We start from the raw sequence: 21493 nt of genomic DNA on the forward strand, positions 1-21493 counted from the left end.
CATTTAAACTTCAATTTTACCTCTCCTTTTGTTTGGACCTATTTTTGCTAAAATGTGCTATACATTCAGATCGAGCATTAATCCCTCCATAATTAGAATGAATTTGTGTTTTGAATCAATGTAATGAACTAATGACTTTAACACTGTATATGGTACATAAATATTATCCAAAATATAATCTTGGTCTGATGCATAAAAAATGAAGATATAAATAATAAATAAGCAACGCATTCTGCACATGCCACTTGCGAATGCGTTGGTCATTCTGTCGGCCTAACGGAAATAATGGAAATTCTACGCGAGCTTAGTGTAGACTGTAGTAGCGGGTGCAGAAGTTAACTTTACATACAGTTGGGCCCACTTGCACCATCCCACTAACCAGGGGGGTTAAGCGGTTAACCCGTTAACGCAGTGGCAAATTGTACTGGTAACCATGGTAACTCCAGGTTTAACCCGTTAACCCCGGGTTAGTGGAATGGTGCAAGTGGCGCTTAGACACATAGGTACATTTATTGCGCTATTCATTATAAATTATAAGTATGGTGACTATGGTGAGACCGTAAGACCGTAAGAGGCGTCATTTACCTTCATACGTAAATATATGTATGTAAATTTTATGTCATTGTGACAAAAATCACGACCTCATCAGTTCGAGGTAAAGTAGAAGTTTACGTAAAAGTCGTAGAGTTAGACCAAGAAAAGTCTGCAATGATTTTGATACGTCATATAATTTCACAGAAGTTTGACGTTTAAAATGCAAGTGGCACTGCGTGTGCTATGAAAATCGTTGCAGACTTATCTTGGTCTAACATTATTAGACTATTAAGCATGTTTTTATGTTTCTACTTGTATGTTGCATTGGATAAATTGCATACTATTAACTGTGGTTGTTCTTAACAGTGTTAAAATAAACCAAAAAACACTGCACATCAGCCTTACTCTCAGTACTTGCATATCATTTCAAAACGTTAAACTATACTATCCTAATAAGTAATAGTCTTTCCCATTGCACATCGTATTTACATACTTGTATACAAGTTTGTTCTTTCAATCTTACCATATATGTACCATCAAATTTTCGCTAATAGAGTCTGTGCGGAATGATAAGAGTCGTGAAATGTATGGGCTTCCTTACATTCCACGACTCTTCTCTTTCCACATAGACAGTATCGTCCCACAGTAATGTCGTTAGGTATTAAGGTAAGCATCCGAGTGCTCATCATGTCTCATCTCATCTTGGAACATAAGTCATTGCCAACAGAGGTAACAGCAGGGTGTTATCTATTGGACAATAACATGTCGAGCACTAGGACGTTACCTTACCTACATTTTTGGGCCACCCCACATCTAGCGTCTTTCGAGCGTCGGCGCAACTGCGCAGCGACGTCATTTTCCATAGCGCTGACCGACGCCGACGCTCGAAAGACGCTAGATGTGGGGTGGCCCTATGGCCCTGCTCGACGCAACGTCGACGCGACGTTGACGCAACTGCGCAGCGACGTCATTTTCCATAGCGCTGACCGACGCCGACGCTCGACAGACGCCAGATGTGGGGTGGCCCTTTACCTTTGAGAAAAACATATATTTACAAGTAAGCTCGGGAAGGTGGGTTTACAAGAAGTCGTCGGCGGGCGGCAGTCCGGCGGCGGACATCTTGCGGCGCTCCAGGCGCGCGCGCGACACCGGCCGATGGAACTGCTCGCTGCGCCGGCGTCAGCGCTCCGGGGCGGGAGCTTCCGACTCCAGCTCCATCCACAGGGAGCTGATTACGCGCGCTTCTGCACAAAACAATACATTGCCACAGTTATCAAACAAGTAATGCATCTCTTTGAATTCGCAGGGCTATACCACTCCGATGGAACTCTGCGCGAGCTCGGATTTTTGCCTACGAATCTCGTCCCGCCGGCGGTACAAAAGCAGTAGGGTAGGTTGCCACACGCGCTCACGCACGCACGTCACCGCGCGTATTTTTACGACAGCTAGTAGTATGTAGGTACAATAAAAAAAAGTTGTAGGAATTGTAGGTACCTAATATTTTTACGAGACATTTATAGTTAGATATCTAACTAAGACACCAAAGTATTTGAAATAAGCGTAGGCAACCCTAGAGTTGTGTCGGCGCGCGCGGTGCGTGGAGCGTTGAAGGTCGCTCCATTGTATTTTTGTGTAAGTACCAAAACGGTAGGTATTTGCGTTTTCTTTGAGAGATAAGTATCTGTTCGTAGGAATTAATATATAATCTGTGGCTATACTGAGTGCGGCCCATTCATCATCTTCCTCGCGTTGTCCCGGCATTTTGCCACGGCTCATGAGAGCCTGGGGTCCGCTTGGCAACTAATCCCAGTAATTGGCGTGGGCACTAGTTTTTACGAAAGCGATTGCCATCTGACCTTCAAACCCAGAGGGGAAACTAGGCCCGTATTGGGATTAGTCCGGTTTCCTCACGATGTTTTCCTTCACCGAAAAGCGACTGGTAAATATCAAATGATATTTCGTACATAAGTTCCGAAAAACTCATTGGTACGAGCCGGGGTTCGAACCCGAGACCTCCGGATTGCAAGTCGCACGCTCTTACCGCTAGGCCACCAGCGCTTCGAGTGCGGCCCATTATAAATCAAAATTAATGGTCTCATAAAGGATGGGTAGCCACGTCCTGATTGTGTTGACCCGATAAAATTACTGTCCGTTATAAGGTTGTGGGCTGAGATATGTTTGGTTTTGTATCATATTTTAACTGTATAAGTAGATGTCTAAGTTTAGGTAACTAGAACTCGTGACTATTTCCCTATCGGTACGAGTATTGAGTATTGAACTACGTGGTGATCTACAAATGTGAAGTGTAATGATCTCAAGCACTTGGCGCGGCGTATGAGTCGGAACGGAAGACCGCCGAAAGTAAATAACGTTCTCTGAAATCTCTAGAAACTTCCACGAGTTCTTAAGGCCCTTGGGTAATGTTCTTAAATTAACTTAATACTTCCATATAACAAGTTAGCATGATAAAACTTTAGAAATTACTCGTATGCTGCATTGCTTCAAATTTGCAAATACGAGGGGCGTTCAAAATATTCTCGGTATTGATATCTTACAACCTCTTCTAAAATTTCTTTCGTTACTGGCCGCTAAGGTTTATTCATTGACATTAAAAAAAAGTATAATTCGAAGCGAGATGTTCTTTTGTTTTTCTGCAATTGCTGAACAAACATGAACATCATGTGGGAATTGACAATGTTAACTAAATTAGAACATCGATGCGTGATAAAATTCTTGACAAAACAGGGTAAAAATCAAAAAACCATAAAAGAGGAAATGGATTGTGTTTACCGTGAGTCTGCTCCTTCTTTATCTACCATTCAAAAGTGGTCAAGCGAGTTTAAACGTGGAAGGGAGAGTGTTGAAGACGACCCTAGACCTGGCCGGCCTGTAGTAGCTACTTCACAAGAAAATATTGATAAAGTGGAAAAACTTATATTGGAAGATGGTCGAGTGAAGGTAAAATCTATAGCACAAGTAACCAATCTCTCTATTGGTACCATACATGATATTATCCATGACCATCTTAATATGTCAAAAGTAAGTGCAAGATGGGTTCCGCGAATGCTGACTCGGCTTCAAAAAGGCATGCGTGTAGCTTGTTGTTCCGATTTTATTGACCTTGCAAAGAATAGTTACTGGAGATGAAACCTGGGTTCATCATTATGACCCAGAGAGTAAACAAGAGTCCATGCAGTGGCACATTAAGGGTTCAGCTCATCCCAAGAAGTTCAAGGTCATCCCTTCAGCTGGCAAGGTCATGGCCACGATATTTTGGGATTGTGAAGGAGTATTACAGATCGATTATAAAGAAAAAGGTGTAAATATCACAGGACAGTACTACGCTAACATTCTACGTCAATTAAAGGATGCAATCAAAGAAAAGAGGCGAGGAAAGTTAACCAAAGGTGTTATGCTTCTGCATGACAACGCCCCCGTCCATACTGCTCATATTGCCAAGGCAGCTATTGTTGAATGTGGGTTTGAAACTGTTACTCACCCACCGTATAGTCCGGACTTAGCCCCCAGCGACTTCTTTTTGTTCCCCAATCTTAAAAAGGATCTGCGTGGAAATAAATTTTCCGATGATGAAGCATTGAAGGCGGCAGTGGGGGAGCATTTTTACACCAAAGATAAAAAATATTTTTATGCAGGATTAATAAAAATAATTGATCGATCTTTTAAGTGTATGAACATAGGGGGGGAGTATATTGAAAAATAAAAATATCAAACTTTTCGTACTTGTTTGTTTTCATTCTCATACCGAGAATATTTTGAATACCCCTCGTACATACTCGATGTATCCAAGATGAATTTTAAACGTACCTACTAAATTAATAATTCTGAATCGGTAAACAAAAGCACAAGATCATGTAGGTATCCTCTCAACTTCTGTAGCTATTTTATAGTAAGTAAATAATTAATGATGCGTGTTAATTTTCTTGAAGAACAGTGTATTTTAATGCGTAAACCAAAATCAACATTGGTAAGTACAGTTGTGCATCAAAAGTAGCGGACCAGACTACACGGCAAACGTAACTAGCATTCCCAAATAGCTTATCAAAAAGAGATATAGTTTGTCAAAGCAGTGTCTCATTTCAAACATCGACAGAGAGAGTCACCCAAAAGAAAAGAACGAGTATAGTTTTTTTGTTCTTATTTACTAACAAATTGGTTTCACCAACTATATATCTCTCTATTTAGAACTATTAGACTGTGACAGATGCTTTTTAACGCGAACTGTAGAGATTTATCTGTAGGTATTTGGAAAAGTTATCCAGGGTGGCAGATATACGTTCGGCGCGTTGTTATATTCGCTACCATTGATGCTGACTGTACATCACAATAATAGGTACATGGAAATCTCTAAAGTTACGTCAAAACGTTACATATGTCATAATTTGTACCTAAATGACACGTACATTAATTACTGAGGGCTTAACCAAGATGCCAACAATATGGAGCGAACGATTGGCCTTTTGGCTAAGACCCAGGTCAGGTAACAAAACCCTTGTAAAAATTAAGACTTTGAAGTCACCCCGTGAACGATAGGTATGTAACTAATCGATGCCAAGTCAAAAATAGACACTGTCATAACCATTATATTTTATTGTACGAAAAAAAACTCTTGGATGAACTCGAAATTCCCATTAAAAATTGTAATTCTAGCCTACTTTTCGGGCGTAACTAATTCAACATGACGTTGATGCTAATTAATCTACAAAACTGAAGGATGGTTGCCAGAATTAATAAAGCTATCTGAAAAACGTTGGGCTCGTTAACTACGTCTCGAAACCGGAGATGACGGGTCCGTAATTTATTTATTCGATAAAATATGGACCCCCACTCGAACTGTACAATTTTATCTTTATGTTAAAATGAAATTCTTTTACATAACAAATTCTTTTCAATACAAATACCAATTTAGCTCATAATATTTTTTTTTCTACGCACAGTAACTATGACACAAAAACTGCCATGGCCCATGAGTTTAGAAACGGCAGGGCATTTTATTCAATGTCAAAAATAGAATCCCAATAATCCCATTCAATCGGCTATCAAAATTGGGCGTCGAAATTAAAGCTAGGTACATGTAGAGTAGCGTACCATATTAGATGTTTCATATTTTTCCAATCATAAGCGCATAAAAGTTATCTCATTGACGATAAAGAAGTCTATTATTTTGTATATGGTTGGCGTTCGTCATTGTTTTCGAGATTTTTTAAATATTACAATAATATGTTTCAAATTATAATACTACATTGTAAAAAAAAAAAATCTCTCTATCTCATATAATGTCAAGAACATTGTTCGAATTCTCGAAATTACTAGTGACGGTGGTAACAAAAGAGCTGACATATTCAAGATAATCATATCAAGATTAATTAAAAAAAAAAAGTCGTAGACACTCTAAAGAAAATATTTACCGTCCTAATTGTGGAAAATGAAGTCTCCCGTTAAATTATCACGTACAACTCGTAAAAAGAAAAATACTACGTCTTTTGATCGCTGAAACGGACGCTTCAGTGGTTCCGCATTGGCGTCGTGGCTTAGGGGGAGCGCTCACAGACCAAAAATAAACTAAAATGTACGACTTTTATTTTCCTGTTTCGAGTGTCGAGTGACAAAGAGGCTTCATTAAGTTTTGAAGTTAGTTTTTCTTGCTCATCCGATGTCAATTTGGAAAGAAAACCAAAGCTAAGTAAATAAATATGGGACCGAATGAAAAAATATTAAACGATGTATTACTACTGAACCGATCATGAAATATTATATTTACATATGTTTTAAGTATTAAGTGTATTTTTGAATCATGATGCATACACTAGCGATCGCGGACGGACAGACGGACATTGCGAAACTATAAGGGTTTCTAGGTGACTAGAAACCCTAAAAAGGAGTGCGCACTATGTCGTTCGGGCGATTAGTCCGACTGTCGAATGGTTTCACGGTCTATGGACACTAACCCTTACTCGTCCAACACCCGATACACGAAAAAGAAAAATCTACACGTTACTCAAGCGTGGATATCTATTTTGTATCGTAACGGAATATCGTACAATTTGCTAAAAGCCCACTTGGAGCGAAATCTTCGACACAACATAAGGTCGCGCTATTTGTATAGTGATTTAAGTCCTTTTCGAAGGGATTGATCCCAACTAATCTCCAATGGGGCCTTGTTGCGAGTTAGTACCTATGTTAGTGTTATAGGTTGTTCTGAAAGTAAAGGGACAACTGCTTTTATGTTGGTATCAGAGGGATAATTGTATATATTGTTTAATTTTACATGGGTATACCTAGTTTGTAGGTATTCGGCGTTTACCCGTATACATCTAGGTCTACCCAAGACTGTGAGGGTAAAGTCAGAAGTGATGATGCAACACCCAATATTACCCAGCCAGTGTTGGGTAGACCTAGAAGTGTACCGGTAAACGCCGAATACAGATTAATGTTGTTTAAATTTTCGGACTTTATCCAAAAGGCTCGGGTAATACTAGTTATACCAGGGTAAACTTGAGTTTAATTAACCATCTTACCCGCAACATATCGAAACTTGAGTACACCGCGCTGGAAGGAATTCACGATAGCATTCACGGACGGTAAATGGTAAAACGTAGTTACAAATTGTTTCTTTTTGCGATTAATATTCATTGAATGTATTTCAAATAAGGTCTGTGTGTAAAAAGTATCTCAAAACATGTTTTACTTAATAATTTAAATATAAAAATGTAATATAGTGAGAAAAAGTTCTAACATGACAGGTGGCGGTGCCAATTTTTTGAGAAAAGGCCTTAGTTGCGTAACGTTATGTACCCGACTACTGAAATAATTATGAGTTTAGCTATATACTACGCATAGGTTGTCGCGAAACGAAATTAACCAATGATAGAAATAAAATACAAAACTGAATATGTAATCGATTGCTTTCGTTTGATTCGTAGGTCCCTGAAAGCAAAGTACCTAATATTATATGCGTGCCTTCTGTCCTTATTATGTATACGTTTCACCGAAGCATTAAGCGGCCCTACTGAGCCGACTTTGATGAATGATGAATGAGTTATGAATCGATTCATTTTTATGACCGGGTGAGAAAGGCTGCCTTTTAACTGGCTCTGCCTAAATAAGGACAATGTTTTAAATATAACAAATTACATTGTGGGGTTTATATATAGGTAGTACTTAACTTTTTTATTTTCTCTCTGTATCCATACTTAGGTTATACACATTTGATTGTATGGTTAACCCGTTCGCGACGTTCCTGTAGACATCGCAAAGTGGAAGAGAATGTAATGCTATTTTTACTTTGCACCTTTACAGACGTAATACATGTAGTAGTAAGTATTTGAGACTCAAATAGGAAAGCTCTGGTATACATTATATGTACCCGGGTCGTTGTCTTTTATGTGTTGTCACTGGAAGAGACCTTTTTAGAGATGTTTGACCCACTTACACCTTATATTTCTTGGTCTCGCAACAGTATTTGTGTGTAATACTTATGCTAATTTATCACTTTTACTCTCCTCATATCTAATCTGTTTCCATGCATATTATACGATTATTCCACACATTTTTCATTTGAATATGTCGCTAAAATATGTTACTAATTAATATGTTATTTTAACGAGAGTATTGGAATCGCCCACTCAACAAACCACGCACGTGCTCCCACTACCGAATTTTCCTCGGATAATAGCACCAAATTGGAAATTGAATTGTTTGTTCTCTCAGTGAACGTAGGGGGTGGGTAGGTATACAGTACACCACAACAGGAAAACGTGTTTCATTCGAATCTATTGTTGTTTCGCAATGTAATGAGGTAAAGAAATGGCGATAAGACGACGCAAAGCTGAGGGCTAATCTATTCTCTCATTTTTTGTTTCCTTATAGGGTTCCAAGTCATGAACAATCCGAGCATATCTACAAAATATTAGGTATGTAATTTTCATTTCAAGATTGAAAAGATAGGGCAGCTTCATGCTTAAATTACTATTGTTTTGTTTCATAAAGCAATCTTGGATCAATAATAAAATGTGGCAACTGACGCTGCTTTAATGTTGCGGCATTACTGCTACGGCAAAGGTAATCTATCTACTCAGCAGCCCCACTACATGATGCACATCCACACTACCGCACCGTCTACCACGGTACGACGATGTACTTATTTAAATAGAGTCTGTTCGGAAAAAGAAAGAGTCTTGGGTCCCATACATTCCACGACTCTTCTATTTCCGCACGGACTCTATACGATAACAGCACTTTCAACATAACCCAGTACATAACCAATCTGTCTCTTTTCCGCATATAAACTAAGTGACACGCAGTCATGACGATGCAACATTGCCATAAAAGCTAATTTAAATATCAGAGCGGCGAAGATAGTCAACTCGTTTAAGACTTGTATAATCTCCTGTTATGGTGATAGGTTGGCTTTTGTTTTCTACTATACTACCTAAATACTTTTTCAGTCGGTATCTGGATCTGGGACTGACGGATATTCTTTCCAATTAGGATCCTAATTTCAAATCCCGGTGGAGGCGGTGCATTTTAAATTTGGTTGTAAAACATGTAAACTAACACTAACACCTAAAATTACTTGAGGAAATATTCGGGACCATCTTGTTTATAGGTACGTACATATACAGTTCGTCAATGTTTAGTTTTCCATAACGTGTTCACAAAGGCGGCCAACGAAGCGTGGCGTGGGGTATGATGAGCAAGGTTATAGAACTGTAATTAAGGCGGGCTTGTTTGCACTGCTACTGATGCTAACATTATCAAACTTGTACTGAAAACTGTAAATTCTCGAGTGTGCTAATGACGCATTTGATTGAAAATGTATTTAGGGTGGACTGGGCGGTGCGATACCCGAGAGTATCTGTGAGTATACCTATTTTATGAGCTTTCTGGCGGAGTATCCACGACCCGCGTGGGCTCTTGTAGCAGTAGTAAAAATTGATGAAGATAACGAGGATTATCTCATCAGATCTCTTTAGAACTGGCTCTCTTTATTCGTCTTGGTATTTCATATTCAAGGCCTACACTTACAAGTAGTAACAAACCCCTTAAAATTTGGAGTAGTTATGTTAAATGTAGTATATTCTGGGCTGGTATACTGGACGGTTTGGTTTATTTTTTCTTTAGTATATTATATGACATCTATTAAATGTCTAAAGTTCTGTTAGCAGTGCTGTTCCTAGAAACTAAGAAATCTGTCGTTTAATCTGGCAAGGTGTAAAAGAGTTTTTAGAATCGGACCAAACTAACTTTGCATGACATTTGTAATGATAAATTTGGGAAATGTCATAATTAATTTAAAATTTCTATGAAAATATGACGTTTACGTTTATAATGACGCTCCCTCACTTTATTCTGTTCAGGTCGGTGCAAAATAAGCTTATACAGACTTTCGTTTGTTATTTATACTTTAAAGAATTAGACAGCTGCAGCAAAAAAAGCTTGTAACGAGTGAAATTTTTCTAGCGTAAGATATATACACCTAACAGACCTCTCGGCGAGTATATTTTCTAAGACCTTTTTCATGTCGCCAAGAAAAATCTCGCTCATCGCTATTAAATTCTATCTGATCGATGCCGGTCGGACAGCTGGCTAAGATTGCATACACGTTCCTTCCGGAGGGATGGCGTCAATAGCCGATTCCCACGGGCCCGTCTATTTTAAGGCACTTGAGCGCTTTATCCTACAACGGGCGTAATTCTCATTGGTAACCCGAGCGCGGCGGTATGGAGTTCTTCAGCGTTCTTAAATTTTACGTATAAAATTTTCCTTGTAGCTATTTAGGTAGGTACCTACTTAATAAAACAATTGATGAACTTGACAGTTTTTTTAACAATAGGTAATAGTTCTACCTATTTCCAGTTATCAACTCAAGGTCCGAATATTTTAAAAACGGATCTTAATATTGCAGTAAGAATATTAGCAAAATCTACTCGTTAAAAATTAAACTTATTTAACCATCTTATTGGTTCACCAGGCACTATAGTTTTTTTAAATATTCACTTTAATAAATAAAACTGTTTTGTTTTGTTTATTCATCTCCACCGACATTACAGCAACATTATAATATTGTAATTTTTTTATAAATAGTCTTAATATATCCCCCCCCCCCTCTTTTTTGTTTTGCGTCAGGGTCCATCCTGTATAGAGGTTCGACTCGGTAAGCGACTTGGAATGACACCTGAAGGCTTATGATCCACATCCCCGGGTTCATGTTATTTATCGTTGTGGATTAAACATACCGCGCATATGTCGCCTCGCTCTCGCAAGTCTCGCACTTATGTATTATTGTGAGTCGTGTCGTGACAGATGTTATGGTATCCACTCCACCACAGTAAACTTTGACAGTTTTTTTTTAATTTCTTAGTAGCTTAACCTACACCTGTTTTAAAGTAACACCACCGGCAATAAAATAGGCTACATGACTAATTTTCATTTACGGTATCAATCGATCGGGTTTGTTTTTAGGATCAAATGTCTTTAAGGGATCCATTGCATTAAAGCAACACAGAAGTCAGAAATTATAGTCAAAGTCCGACAGTCGCACTTCACTCGCGAAACGCCCCTCACAAAAGGATAAGTGAACGTGACGTCAAGGTCACTGAGATCCCATATTGTAGTATGGACAAACCAAGAAAATTGCGTTATTGTCCGTGAAATATTGCGTTTATGTATATAGTTGCTGTACAATATATTTTGGATAAAAATGTAAGGAATCGAATGGTACCTTTACTTTTATCGTTTTTGGAAGTAAAAAAAACTTAAATTTTGAAACTCAGGTCCTGTATTTTTGTAACAGTTCCGTATTTTATTTTAATATCCACATTATTGTGATAAATTGCTTATTTTCTATCTATTTTACTAGATTTTGTTATAAAATTCAACATGTGTCATCATCCCTATTGAAATTATTTGTTTATTTTTCTTGTCTTTTGATGTCTCTCGTATTTCAGTGTTTTATTTAGAGATCTTCTAATTCCTTCCCTAGAATGAAGTTTGTTTGGCTTCATATTTAACTTACTTAAATAAAATATTTGTACAGACAAAGCGTCAACTATTGTTTTCCCATTACTAAATTATAAATAATGGGCAATATAGTATAAACTTGGTAGAAAAATTACTCACAGTTTTTCCTCAATCAATGGTGTAGTAAAGAGCTCGATTGCTTTAACAGTGAAAAAATAGCTTCCAATCAAGTGAATACCTACAACGTTTTTGTCGAGTACAAAAACCACGGGAATGACAATTTGTTAGCTGCGGAAAAGTCTTCGTTAACTCGATTATCGAGCTTCAATCCTGGGACTTTTCTTTGTGTAAAAAGTAGCAATGGCACACAGGTTTTTATATACGAACAATAACGAGGCTAACGTTAAGCACATAAACCGACCCCGACTCAAAATAGGGCCTAAAATTTAAATAATTGTGTGTAAACACCTCCAGAATGCCCGTAACGTTAAGGCGCCTCAAAGGAAAACATGTTTCTAACATTAATTAAAGGGCGGGCACCCGCATCTTCAATTTTCTTGTGACCGCGCCATTGCAGTATGTTAATGTAACTCGTCGGCGTTATTACTACTCTGAATACGTAATAGACATGTTTTCGTTTTGGGAATTGAACCTTGAGACGTAACCTACTAGGTTTGAAACCCGAAAATGGAGCGTAGGAAGCTGAAACCTTGAAAGTTCTAACCAGCGTGTAAAAGCGTAGGTTTATGTCGACGCTCCGGAATGGAAAGCTTATGCTACAAACGCTCTGAAGCTGAAAGCTTCGGCAAATCTAATGCTGTGCACTGTACGATTGAGTGAGCTACGACTGCACATGACAACTAGTAATGGACACATGTGTGGTGTAGGCAGCCATACCCCAAAGCTCAGACAAACGTAGGTTTGACTGACTAGACTACGTTTAAGGCTTAAAGGTATCGTGTATACGGCTTCTTTAATCTACCGATTTTGTTTCTTCTTAAATACCGACCGGGTATTTAAGAATGGCGGTAGATGTAGGATGAGATATCAATCAAAGGCTAAAACCGATAATTTACATACATTTGTAAAGACCGTATCGTTTATTATGGGTACAACTTTAGCCGTTTTTTCTGGTATTATATTTTTATTTAAAAATTACACATATAGTTTAATTACTGCTTTAATAATAAGTAACATTTCGTCCTGGGAGATCAACGTAAAGCATATGGTTTGGACAATATTTACCTAATCCTCCCAAGTAACAACAACGATTGTGGACAAATACTACTAGAAAATTTGCGGTTTGCGAACAAGACGAGATATTACACAAAAAAAAATCGTACTATATAAACATCCATTACACATGATTCGCAAAGCCAAACATCTGGGCATAGTCTAACCATTTCTTTTAGTTGAAAAAAAAAACGTTTTGGATCTGTGAATGGTGGCCTTTTAGAGAATATGGCTTGTTACTTACGACAACCCCGACTTTGGTATAAAATATAACCATCATGGAGCGTTTCTATCGACCTGCTCCAGCCATGGTTCAACGCCATGAATGTCCGTTAGGCTTTGGATTTCGGTAGATTCTTTTAGCTGTTTCCCTCATTTCGCCTGCGTCAGAAATTGACGGGAATCCAAAATGTTGCATAAAAAGTCGTTTTCATGTAAAAATAAAAAATTATTCTGTGGATGTTCAATTGAGCAATCATGAAAAAGACACTTAGATGACATATTTTGGCAGCATATTAACCTTTTGTTTTTTTTCTACTCCCGTACCTTTATTTGTCATTTAAAAGGTCGTACACACACCTTTAAACCCTATGTTATAGTTGTCAAGACAAGTCTTTAGTCTATTCCCCAAAAAAGTATTTGTGCATACACGCAGTATCTTTTTGCTACTTTTGCGATACTTCGTGTAATCACCACTTAAAAAATATTGTATGAAATCTATTGTTGCCAACCTAATTTTAATTTTCATCTCTGACAGATGAGTACTAAGTGCATTGCGACCAATTTACAAAATATTCATTAGGTTCTATAGTAGAAACAATAAAATTGCTTCAGAAATCAGAAGCACTTAGCACCTATTTTATAACCTTAAGACATAGAAAGGCGGTACAATAGCTGCATAGTCTTAGCCTACAGGCTGAGGTGACATAAAAGTGTTTAAGAGGTTTAGCTATAGCTTTAAGAGCCACAATAACTATTTTAACCGCTATAATGCATGCTAAGCAGCTAGTGTTATAGCTCAAAGTGAATTTTATAACCTTAGAATCTATATGAGTTATAAGCAGCTGCAATTTGCACTTAAGGTTCTAAACAGGCGATAAAAAGTCTCTTGTAGCTCCTTGTATCGCTAACGTTACTTAACTCCCTTGTATCACTTACAGTAGAATAGAGAAGTTATTAGTCGCTATTATAGATCATGTAGTCGCAGACGAGCGTTATCCAGTACCTTAATACATCTTATAGTGTTATTAGAGACTAACTTACAAGCTAAGCCTATAGCGCCATGTTAAGATGGCTGATGAATCAATGAGCAAATCAAAAACTATAAATTAGAACGTAAATACTGAATAAAAATGCATAGCTTTACTCAATATTAACCTAATGTTAGTATTACTATACTTAAAACCGGAGGTCACGGATAATGTAATTTTTTTCGAAAATTAAATACGGTGGACCACAATTAAATAACTATTACATTTTGATAAATATGCCAAGGATAATAATACATATAGTAATTGACAGTGTAATTAATTTCGCCGTCATAAATCTGCAGATAGCGCTGGAACCAATGCACTATAATAATATTTCCTTTTATTTATCCGCCATTAGATTTCACTTAAAGCTGTCACAAGGTAAGCCTACGAACAATAATACAAAAATGTAAACATCTACAACCAAAGAAGATAGTGACATAGGAAAATAACGTGCATTTACCTTCTTGAGTATTACAAATGTTGATCAGAAATGCCAATATACCATCTAAAGCTGAAAGTATCATCTATATAGACCCATACTACTACTCAAATAGGTAATAGTCACTTATCTGGCACCCCTTTAACTCCTAAGTACTTAATCAATGCTATTATAGCACTACTATAGCGCTCTTATACCTCTTATTTCAAACTGTAACCCCGTTATAGCGCCATTTTGCAACCTCAGGTGTTAAAATTTGTGCCCAATCCGGGGTTATTACGGGGTTATAGCCGGCTATAACTCCTATTTTTAGAACATCAATAGAACCAAAGGAGCGATCGAACGGTTATATAGATCTCTTTTACCTCTTATATTTAGCGCCTAATGTTAGTTGGGGAGTTACAAGAAGGTGTCGCTGACCAACCGGACGTGGGGCGCGGGGCGCAGTGGCCGGGTCGCGTATCTTAGCTGTATACTTTTGGTTTGTTTACCTACATATAATTATGTTCTATCGAGTGTTCTATATGATTCCACTTTTGTTGAATGAAAAATATTTGTTAAATTTTCAATTTTTTTTCAATGATTTAGATTTAGATTTAGATTTATTTATTTCAAGATGAAAATTACACTATAAATTTGCTACATTCGTCAAAATTATGTTTATCTTCTCATCATGATCGTCAAAAATTACATTATAAATTTAAAAATTCAAATTTAAATGTAATTGTGATTTAAATGTAAGTGCTTGGTCGTAGAAAAAGTATTGTATGCAACGTTGTTTAACTGAGTCAAAAAATACTCGTGGCGTCTTTATTAACAATTTTCGGCTTCGCCTCAAATTGTTACTCACGCCACTCGCCTTTTTTGACCCCTCTTAAACAACGGTTGCATAAAATACTATTAAATCGTACCAAGGAATCGATGAAATAGTCTCAAATTAAGCTCGATAGGCTTGTCCAAATTATATTTCCTAGACGGTATTGAAATCATCATAAAGTCCCTAAAATAAAATAAATGTAAAACCTTCTGATATCAGATGTGGCTTAAAATACCCCCAGATTATATCTTAAGAACATAGTAATACAAAATAATACACACGTCAACAGTTAGACCAGGTTTTATCTGTATCCATAATAAACGATACGGTCCCTATACCCATTCAAGTTACCGTAGCTCAACAGCATTTGCCCAGCATTTAGGTGACAGCACCGAGACTTCAACCCTATACCTTTAAACGAGCAATTCTTGTCTAAATATATTTATACAGGGTGCTTCCTGTAACAGGAGAAATAAATTAAACTAAAGGCTGTACTCATCAAACTGACCAACATTTGTTCAGCAACTTTTGAAAATAACTCATGTTTTGATTTTTATTACACTTTAAAGTTTATTCTAAGACGCAATGTATTGCAAATTTTGTTATGTTTAAAGCGTGGCAAGCAACGTCAAACACACTGATGTAAGCGTACATTGAAGGCAATATTTATTTTGTATGAAAAAGAGGAAGTCTAAAGGATTCATAATTTTTAAAGTTGCTGAACAAATGTTGGTCAGTTTGAGGAGTACAGCCTTTAGTTTAATTTATTGCTCCTGTTACAGCAAGCATCCTGTATATTTCGGGGATCTCGGAAACGGCCTTAACATTTCGATGAAATTTGCTATATGGGGGTTTTCGAGGGCGAAAAATCGATATAGGTCTTATCTCTGGGAAAACGCGATTTTTTGAGTTCCGTAAAATGGGGTTAATTGAGAACCACGGGTTATTTGGAAAAAAATAAATTATAAGATTTGAACCCATATATTTTCTTTCATGGCCCTGGTAGAAACGTGGATCTTCGTCTGACAATAGTCAATCTAATGTAGTCTTGGTTAGTGGCTACAATACAATGACGCCGAGGATTTCACACACGCGCTGAAAAATTTTTTTGTGTGTATTGTTGCAAAATCAGTGCGATATAACCTCGTCCTACTTCTATTCAGATTTCGGTTCTTGGTAGGTTAAAGCTTCTTTAAATGTACCTACCTAATAGTACACATTCTTGGGATTCTTTTAAGCTATATGGCATAATTTTAGGCCTTTATTTTGCATTAAATTTTATCGATTTTATGAAGTGGGGCTTTTTAAGACGATTTTTGGGGTTAATTAGTTTCAAGTACCAAATACCTTGTAAACATTTCTATGAAGGTAGGTTGTACATGCTTTATTTTTAACGGGATAATGCTGCAAAATAAAGATATACTATATCATAGCCCTAGGACAAAAATCTACCCTACATGTCATGTACTTAAGAGGCATTAGTTACGTTTCATATGTTTTTTGTAGACTGTAACAAAAAGTTAATTTGCGAACGATAGGACTGTTTTCGACACTGCTATTCATGCCTGTTATTATTTAAGAACCATATAGATTTACCAAATAGACTTTGTAACTTTTTTATAAAGATTTAGAGACAGGAAAAGAAAAATATTCCATCTTGATTTGACTAAAATATATATTCAGATTATCTCCGTTTATTCTTTTTTTAAATTGATTTACTGCTGTCAAACACGTTAGTTTTATATAATTATAAAGGCACACATTTTAGGTACATATACCTACATGTGAATATAGTTAAATAAAAGGCATTTTACAGCAAAAAATTGATTTTCGGAAATCTTGTTTAGTGTGCATAACTTTGTGATTTTTTTTGTCCCGATATTTATTAGAAAATTGTGGTCACCCTGTTATTATTTCCTTAGGCGGTCGTTTCTAAAGCGTCTCAAATAGACACAGTCACGTTTAAAACAACACAAGCTTGAAAATTAAGTAAAAACCAGTGAGAGACACCTCTTTAAAAAAACGTTACTCATTCTGTGTTAACAATTCAAACATGTGTAGTACATACAATGATGGAGAAAGATGCGTTTTATCCATTAAAAATATATAAAAAAATATTTTTGAAATAAAAGATGGAGTTATTGATGTTTTACTCCAAAAATTGTACCGAATAGCCCCAGTTTACGGTTTTTATATGTTTTCCGAGCAAATCTCGGTCTTACAGAAATATTGTACATTACATTTCTAGGTAAAAATCGCAGTAAATATAACGTTACTTTTCATTCGAGAAATATATGAACATGATTGTGAATGTCAGTGTCTGGTGCAGAAATTTTAATTTACTGCAGCTAATTAAAAATGGATTCTTGCTCTTTTTCTTTCTCCCCGTAGAGAAGTAAACCGTTATGTTGCTACCAGGCGGTCTAGCATGAGTTGCGTTCTCGCGCGCGACTCTATATTTGAAGTCGCGCAAGATGTATGGAGTCGCGCGCGAGAACGTAACTCATGCTAGATCGCCTGGAAAACAGTTGAGCAATGTAGTTACTGTCAGTTCTGTGCTTTAACAAGTAAAGTTAAGAAGGAACAGGAACCACAGGGCATCTCAAACACTAGACGGAGCACAATAACAGAATCGAGGTGACCACACATAAATGCTCTCGTACAAATTTAGTATGCGAGTGCGACCGCTTATTTCAGTTGAGCCATAGAGGAATATAGTAAGACAAGAGTGCTTACTCCATACATCAGTTTTGATACCAAAAACACTATTAATTTCAGTGTCTACATCTAGCATCGAGTAGCTGAACTATCAGTACTGCTACTTGACAATAGATGTAGCACCGACCGGAAAGTCTTATGTTGTTGAGCATAAGACTATTGTCAATGTCAGTACTGAGAGTTCCGCTACTCGATGCTAGATGTAGACACTGAAATTAATAGTCTTTTTGGTATCAAAACTGATGTATGGAGTGAGCAATCTATGTATTTTTTCCCTATGATTGAGCCCACAATAAAATTACCTACGTAGTTTAAGTACCAGTGCCCTTTTTATCAAAAGCTTGTAACTCGTAATACCAAGGAAAGGAAAGGAAGTCCTTTTCTAACAAAAGATGTTAAAACGGGACTTCCACTTGTATTACAAATTACAAGCTTTTGAGAAACGGGCCCAGTACTCACATAAATTAAAAATTATGCTGGTGTATCCAGATACATTCATAAGTCCAGACTGTTGTGCTATAAATTGGTGTAGAATAACACTCAGTTGTGCTGCTCAAATCATAGCACTTCACAAAATATAAAAATGTATACCTATAGGCACCATCACGCTCCGCGGTTGTTGAGGCATTTAGGGTCCTAGGTAAATTGGTTTTTCAATACTTCCGCTATGGAATTTCCAATTTAGCTAGAACCCTAAATGGCATAACAATCACGGAGCGTGACTGTAACTATAGGTTGTGTCCCCGTGATGCTCTTTATAAACGCTTCATAATGCGGAATCTGTGTAGTCTGTGGAAGGAACTGACCAGGTTTCTCAGCTTCCTCTTGAGGCGTGGCGATCTCCGGCGCCTCCTCGATGGTGCTGGCCTCGTCGGGAAACTGCACGTGTTTCTTGACCGCCGAACGGCTGGGCTTGGACAGCACCGAGGCTGAAACAACGCCTGCTGTCACTCAAACTAGAAAGATGTATCGGTGCCCTAGTTCACACTCGTACTAATTCTGGGGAAAATTTTACCTTAGTGCACAAATAATAAGTTCTAGGCTAAAATTTCAGCCTGGAATGAGGAGCATCGACCGTGATTTTTTTGCTACTATTGAAGGACTTAAACTTGCAGCTACAAGTAAGAATGTAGATACGGTTGTAAATTGATGGCGTACCTAATGCGAACCATTTCATTCGTTCGTTCTTCTAGGTATGCATTTGCCTTTCTATTGGCCGAATATGCAAGATAGAGGAACATGACGAATTCGCGGTAGGCCCTTTAGTTGCCTGTAGAATCTGAAAGTGTAAGTAAATCTTACTTATAGCCTTTGTGGGTGCTTCTGAGAATTCTTCTGGGTCGTGTCGACTCGGCATCGGTCGGCTCCCGCGCGCTGCAATAAGTTCAACCACGTTGTACTATTTTATGTACAAAAAATATATTACCAAATCGACACAATCGATCTCAATTCGACGAAAACAATGAATTCTGAATGGCTACTGAATCGGTAATAACGCTGGATTGTTTGAAACGGTTCCGGCAAATTATGAGAGTGGATGCTAAACGAGTAATACCAAATGTTTGAATACGACTAGGTAGTATATATGCTATCAAATTTACAAGGTTACCATTTTAGATTATTATATTATTAAATAGATGTAAGTAAACATTGCACGCCCATGCTCCTGGGTAACTGTTGGGACAATGTTATGGTACATTTTTTATAGTATGGTATTTTTATGGTAGGTATGGTAAAATGATAAAAAGGATTTATGCACAAACACTATTTAGTTTAAAAAATTGTTCCATATATAACTAGATATAAAATTAATTTGCAGTGCCCTACGAGGGTGCCATGTGTTCCAGAAATTTCATTGTAGGTAACAACTTTATTATGTACCATATTTCGCAATAAACGATTCTATTCTATTCAATTATAAAATTCTTAAAATTGTCATCTTTTGTACACAGTTTGCCAATAAAGTATTTCTATTTCAAATGTTACCAATAGATTTGGGCGCTTCAGAGAACTCCTCCGGGTCGCACCGGCTCGGCATGGGGCGGCCAGCGGAGCGCCGCCGCCCGCCGGAACTAGTCGTGGTAGTGTGCTGAGCTGTGGCGGTGTATTGCACTGATGCTAGTTGCTGCAACAAGAAGAAAACTAATTATTTACAACGCATAGGTATTCTCTTATGATTTTGAGGTTATTTTCTGAAGCACTGAAAATACTTTTTAGCTGGTTTCATCCAAACCAAAGAAACTGACATAATTCAATGCAATACATTTTTGAACAATTAGTCACCACTAGTTTTCACGAAAGCACTTTACGAAAACTAGGTTTGATTGAAAAAATCCAGTTTAAATCAGTTTTCATCACGACGTTTCGGAAAACTAGTTTTGACTGGTGAAAACGCGTTTTCACCAAAGCGTTACCAGAAATTAGTTTTAACTAAGGAATAACTCGTTTTCACTCAAAACGGTTTGGTCGAAGTAACAAGCAATCTCGTTTCCTGAAATATCAACCCGAGCCCTAGTATATATATATATATATATATATATATATATATATATATATATTATTAGATTAACTAGAGGATACCAACACGAGGGAAATATAACAAAATATAAAATGGTATATTTCAAGCCTACCACACTAGAAAGCTTGTTAAAGAGTAGATTGCCATAATCACTTAACGCGACCCGACCGCATAATATACCTACCCTTTTAACAACCGGCAGTTAGCAAGCCATCGGTGTCAGCAGGCATTTTTTGTTACCGAATTTTCTATCCTCTTATAGCGTAAACGCGAACAGATCCGCACAATTTTGGATGCAATTTATAATGAAACTTACTAGTAAAGCTTTAGAAATGAAAATCGGTTGCGACAGTTCAATTATTTTGCTACCGTGACTCAGAGAGCCCGGTTGGTTTCGGCCGTATTAAAATTCAGGAGCGCTACTAGAATAAGGCACTAAGTCCTTTTGTATCTCTGATATACTTGATCGTTTCACCTGGGGCCACGGAATTGTGAAATTCGTTCGATTCTTGCTGCGTAACGTAACCTTTCACGCCTGTTTGCCCTATATCAAAATGACGGCCCCATTTTTTTAGAGTTAAAACACGAAATTTATTGGTTAGTGGCGAATCCTTATATTATTTAGTGATGTCAAACGGAGAAATATACCTAAACAAACATATATACCTAATATAAAAAGAATCCCACATTGATTACAACTTTTACATACAAAATTATCACGTTAAAAACACGACTGAAATACTCGCAAGTACTTACGGTGTATCTATAAGGTTAGGGGAAACTGTTGTACCTTGGACATGGTTTTACCTCGGACAGGTGGCAATATTTCCACATTGCCACGGTTATTGAAATATTTCATTTATATTATTTGAAACATTATTATTAAGTATAAAAAACAAGCTATCAATGAAACTTGGGAGCGGCTGGTAACTCAAGAAAAAAATTAAAATATAAATTGTGTTATGAAAAGTCAGTATTTCGAACACATCAAGGATGATTAT

The 21493-nt window shown here is 37.2% G+C and overlaps 1 protein-coding gene across 1 annotated transcript in view; it reads right to left on the reverse strand.

Annotated features, from left to right (window-relative positions):
- Nucleotides 1-1597: 1597 nt before the first annotated feature.
- The window catches only part of LOC134661915 (uncharacterized), a 77024-nt gene continuing 57128 nt past the window's right edge, over nt 1598-21493 (reverse strand). Inside the window, exons 7-10 of the mRNA XM_063518163.1 lie at nt 19961-20099; nt 19277-19348; nt 18781-18903; nt 1598-1778 (exon numbers count right to left, since the gene is read on the reverse strand). Of these exons, the coding sequence (XP_063374233.1) occupies nt 1714-1778; nt 18781-18903; nt 19277-19348; nt 19961-20099 (399 nt within the window). The 3' untranslated portion in view covers nt 1598-1713. The remainder of the gene's footprint in view (nt 1779-18780; nt 18904-19276; nt 19349-19960; nt 20100-21493) is intronic.

This window comes from Cydia amplana, chromosome Z, assembly GCF_948474715.1.
Source record: "Cydia amplana chromosome Z, ilCydAmpl1.1, whole genome shotgun sequence".
In the NCBI taxonomy this organism is placed as follows: domain Eukaryota; kingdom Metazoa; phylum Arthropoda; class Insecta; order Lepidoptera; family Tortricidae; genus Cydia; species Cydia amplana.